The sequence below is a fragment of the Triticum urartu genome, chromosome 6A (genome assembly GCF_056163025.1).
Source record: "Triticum urartu cultivar PI428250 chromosome 6A, HENAU_Tu73, whole genome shotgun sequence".
NCBI classification, from domain to species: Eukaryota; Viridiplantae; Streptophyta; class Magnoliopsida; order Poales; family Poaceae; genus Triticum; species Triticum urartu.
In genome coordinates, this window is record NC_141878.1 from 579,647,369 (window position 1) to 579,651,692 (window position 4,324).

Sequence of the window (4,324 nt, forward strand, 5' to 3'; positions counted from 1 at the left end):
ACCAAAAATCTATATGTCATCCAATTTCCTCACCGACTATCCTTCTCCGTGTGTGGCGCAGCTCCTCCTACTTATGTAGATCATGTATTTTCTCTCAAGAAAATGCCACGAACGCAGCGATCATCATCACTTTTTATGGGCCAACCCTGTCACGTTATTCTTCGATTGTATATTTTTTTACTAGCAACCAACCTCCTTCTCCGGTTGTCTAGCCGTCGGCACAACGAGTGTTTTTTTAAGGGGGCACGGTGCCTTCTCATACCTATATAGTCATGCATTTTGTCGCACAAGGGCATCCGTCGTCATCGCTTTTACTCGACGATAGGTGCTCGTAAATATGTTTAGGGGGGAGGGGGGTTGCGGTTGGGAGGGCAGTTGGAGGTTGTTGGTCACAATCGGTGTCACCCTCCTACCCAAAACTTGCCCGCGTAGCATCTACAAAATCGTTTCATATAAATGCGTCCTATACCTACACCCGTGACCGATGAAGCCTTTGTCCTTCTCATCGATGCCCGATTTTGCCGCCGTGGTTGTCGGAGGTCACCATAACATAATCCATGGACGTTCGTCGATGTTTTGAACCGACCGAACACCTTTCGAACAAGTCTATATATTCGGCAACCTTTATAGGGGAAAACATCGACGGCTTGTTTCACTCTGGCGCAGTCGTTCGGTGCCATCCTTAATACGTGCCACCAGACATGAGTGGTCGATAGAAGAGCGCAGGTAACACACATAGCATCTTCTTTTTTGTGGGTAAACACACATGGCATCGGCAGAGATCATATTCTCATATGTTAGAGAATGGCAATATCTAGATCTCCCGATCGATACATACATAGCGTGCCCACCTAGAACTAAAATCAGATGCTACTCAGCTGAAGCAAATCAATCATTTGTACCACCTCCACCAGGAGAAGAAAACCATCCCCACCCCAGACGAGAAGCATCGCATCGCACCGCCCCGCGGGGTAGACCCAGCATTTCCAATCCATCGGAGGAAAAAAAGATAATACAAAAAGAAAAGAAAACGTAGAAACCAACCGAAGAGCAGCGAAAAGTGGCGGTGCGGGCCCCACGGCACCAACACACGCGTTCGCGGCCGCGCCAGCCCCATCCCAACTGTTGCCACGCATCTCCCGACGCAGCCCAGAGCGGAGGAGCCCAACTCCCCGCCAAAACTCGGGCCCGCTTCCAGAATCCCAGCCCCCCTAATCGCACCGCTAATCCCACCCGCACCCGCCCGCCTTATAACGCCTCCACGCGCCCCATCCCCCCATCCATCCCCATCGCCGCCACCAACCCTAGCCCCCGCCGCCATGGCCGACTCCGGCGACTCCTCCCCCCACTCCGCCGCCGACGACGCGCACCACCACCACCACCCCGACTCCACCACCACCACCAACGCCTCCCCCGACTCCGCCTCCGCCCCGCCCCCGGCCCCGGCGGCGGCGGTGCCGGCCAAGGTGCGGCTGATGGTCAGCTACGGGGGCCGCATCCAGCCGCGGCCGCACGACAACCAGCTCTCCTACGTCAACGGCGACACCAAGATCCTCTCCATCGACCGCCCGCTCCGCTTCCCCGACTTCTACGCGCGCCTCGCCGGCCTCGCCGCCGCCCGCGGGGACCTCTGCGTCAAGTACCAGCTCCCCGGCGAGGACCTCGACGCGCTCGTCTCCGTCACCAACGACGAGGACCTCGAGCACCTCGTCATCGAGTACGACCGCCTCCACCTCTTCCGCGCCCCCGCCGCGCCGGGATCTGGCGGTTCTTCCCGGGGCGGCTCCACGCCCAGGCTCCGCGTCTTCCTCTTCCCCGTCGCCCCGCCCCCGCGCCCCGCCTCCCCGCCCAAGCCGCCGCAGCAGGAGCCGCAGCGCGAGTGGTACCTCGACCTCAAGTCCGCCAGCCCGCCTCCGCTGCCGCAGGCCCTGCCGCCGCAGATGCAGAACCAGCAGATGCAGCAGCCGCAGGTCATGATGAAGCAGGAGGCGGTGCCCGTCCAGTCGCCCCCTCCCGCCGCGCCCATGGCCGTGCCGCAGTCGGTGGTGGCGGCGTCCAAGACCGGCCCCGACTACCTCTTCGGCTTCGACTACGGCTTCATGCCGCCGCCCGCGGTCAAGGTCAAGGACCCGGCCGGCGATCCGCCCAAGATGAGGGAGAACGTCCCCGTCGAGATCCCGCCCAAGAATGAAGACCGACACCCCAACCCCAACCCGGCCGCGGACAATAACAACAACGCCATGGTGTCTCCCGCCGTCTCGCCCGCCGAGTTCCCTCGCCAGATCCCGGACCTCGAGAAGCTCCAGCTCGCTGACAACGCCACCCAGCAGCAGCAGCCACCACCAGCTCCTGCTCCGGCTCCGGCGCCCCAGGCCGCCCCTGCTCCTGCTCCGGTCGTCGCCCCGGCCGCCCCTGTCCCGGCGCCCTTGTCGAGGAACGGCAGCGACGACTCCCTCACCCGCGCCTACCCTCCAGCCACCGCCACCCCGACTGCCGCAGCAGAGTACTATGTCACCAAGTTCCCGGAGAAGCCCCCCGTCCCGCCTCCATCATCGGCTCCCCCTGCGGCGGCCTTCCTGCCGGTGCCGGGCAGGTATGGATCTGTTGCCCCTGGCTCTGGCGCCGACCCTGGCCCTTTCTTCTTCATCCCGGCGCCGCCCCATGGGTACTACACCAGCGCCAACCCCGGCGGCACCTCCTACTACGCCGTCCCGCACAACAACGGCAATGCCAACGGGAACGGCACCGCCCCCGCCCCCGCCCCCACCGTGTCGAGCGCTCAGGGCTACCCGCAGGTGGCGTACGACAGCAACGGCCGCGCCGTCTACTACACCGGCCTGCTCCCACAGTACCCTTCGGCCGTCAACGGCGGCGGCATGTCGGCGTCCTCTGCCGTGCTCGGTACGGAGCCCTCGAAGCCGGTGGCGGTGAAGCCGACCGTGTCGTGATCGATCGCCAGCCAGCTCAAGCCGCCTATCCTAAATTCAGTATGGGTTAACAGAGTCTGTCTGCCAGCCAATTTTCGTTCGTTCGTTGGATCGTCCAAGTCAATATGGGTTAAATATGTCTAGTTGGAATTCGTTATTGTGTCTAGTAATTCACCTATAATTTTTGCCTTTTTGTTTAGAAGTTCTCGGTTTGGGGTTCGTTCGTTCTGTGATATGCAACTAGGAGTGAGTGCTGCTGCTTGGTGTGCTTAGATGTACATACAATCCTTTGTGGACATAATGGATATTATATTAGCATGTTGGAGAGTTATTTAATTATCTGCATTGCCTCTTGAGTTTTGTCACTGCTGCTTTGTTTTGTTTAATCCTCTTGAGTTGAATTTGTTATTGCCGATTGTCAATGTGGCTAAATTGGCCATGTGATCTTTTGTGTTGTTTCGAAGCAAAGATATGAATTGAGGATGCAAATATCCCAGTGACAGTGAGGCTCCCAGTAGTATTTTGTTAATGTGCATACCAACTAGCTCTGCAGAATGGAAGCTCTCGCCTGATGAAGCACAGTGGCTCCCTGTGTTCTTCACGGGGAGCTAGGCTGCTGCATTTATGTTTGTGTGTATGAACAGCCGTGAATGCTGGTTGTTGTGTTCATGCAGCGGCACGGGAGATGTCGGCTGTGGTTTCTGATACTCTCAGATTATGAGTTGGTGTTTCATCTTTTTGGGTTCATGATAACCATGATTATTTAGGTTGTTGCTTTTAGTTCTCTCATGTTATGACTTATGAGATGTCGTTTCAGTCGTTTTTGTGAGTTTACCGCTCAGCTTTGGGCATTGAATTTAGTGAAATTTGGTGGAGAGCATATGAAGGGAGCAGAGCACGCTGTTGTTTAACTGTTTTGCTGATCAAAATGAATGGAGAAGCTGAGATTTGACGAAATGTCGGCCCATGACCGTGCGTGTTAACTTCTGTCAGGCCGTGTGCTTTAACAATCCTGCAGCTGCTTCTGCAGGTAACACAACATGTCCTGTCTCTGGGCCAGACCTGATCATACCGATGATATTTATGCTGTCAACAGGAGTCATCATCCTGATGATGCCGTATTAAGACACCCGAGCTGTGCAAGACAATTTCTGCCTTCTCTGTCAAAAGAAATTTATCCTGTTTATTATCACTTGTTTCATCGTCCATGTATGTGAGCCAGCATGGCTGAGCACTAGCTGCTGCTGCTGCCTCCCTGTGCTGGGCAAAGTGCATCTGCATATCTGCATTACTGTTTATCTACTGGGGCTGCTGCATTTGCATTGCATGCCATATCTACTCATCCTGACCTACACTGCTCTTCTGGTGGAAGCGTGGAGAGGGAGACCGGGAAAACG

The 4,324-nt window shown here is 56.8% G+C and overlaps 1 protein-coding gene across 1 annotated transcript; it reads left to right on the top strand.

The window, feature by feature from the left end:
• Nucleotides 1-1,257: 1,257 nt before the first annotated feature.
• On the top strand, nucleotides 1,258-3,266 carry LOC125515332 (uncharacterized). The gene has a single exon (XM_048680786.2). It carries the CDS (start codon nucleotides 1,320-1,322, stop codon nucleotides 2,946-2,948), a length of 1,629 nt encoding a protein of 542 aa, XP_048536743.2. The 5' UTR covers nucleotides 1,258-1,319; the 3' UTR covers nucleotides 2,949-3,266.
• The last annotated feature ends 1,058 nt before the right edge of the window (nucleotides 3,267-4,324 follow it).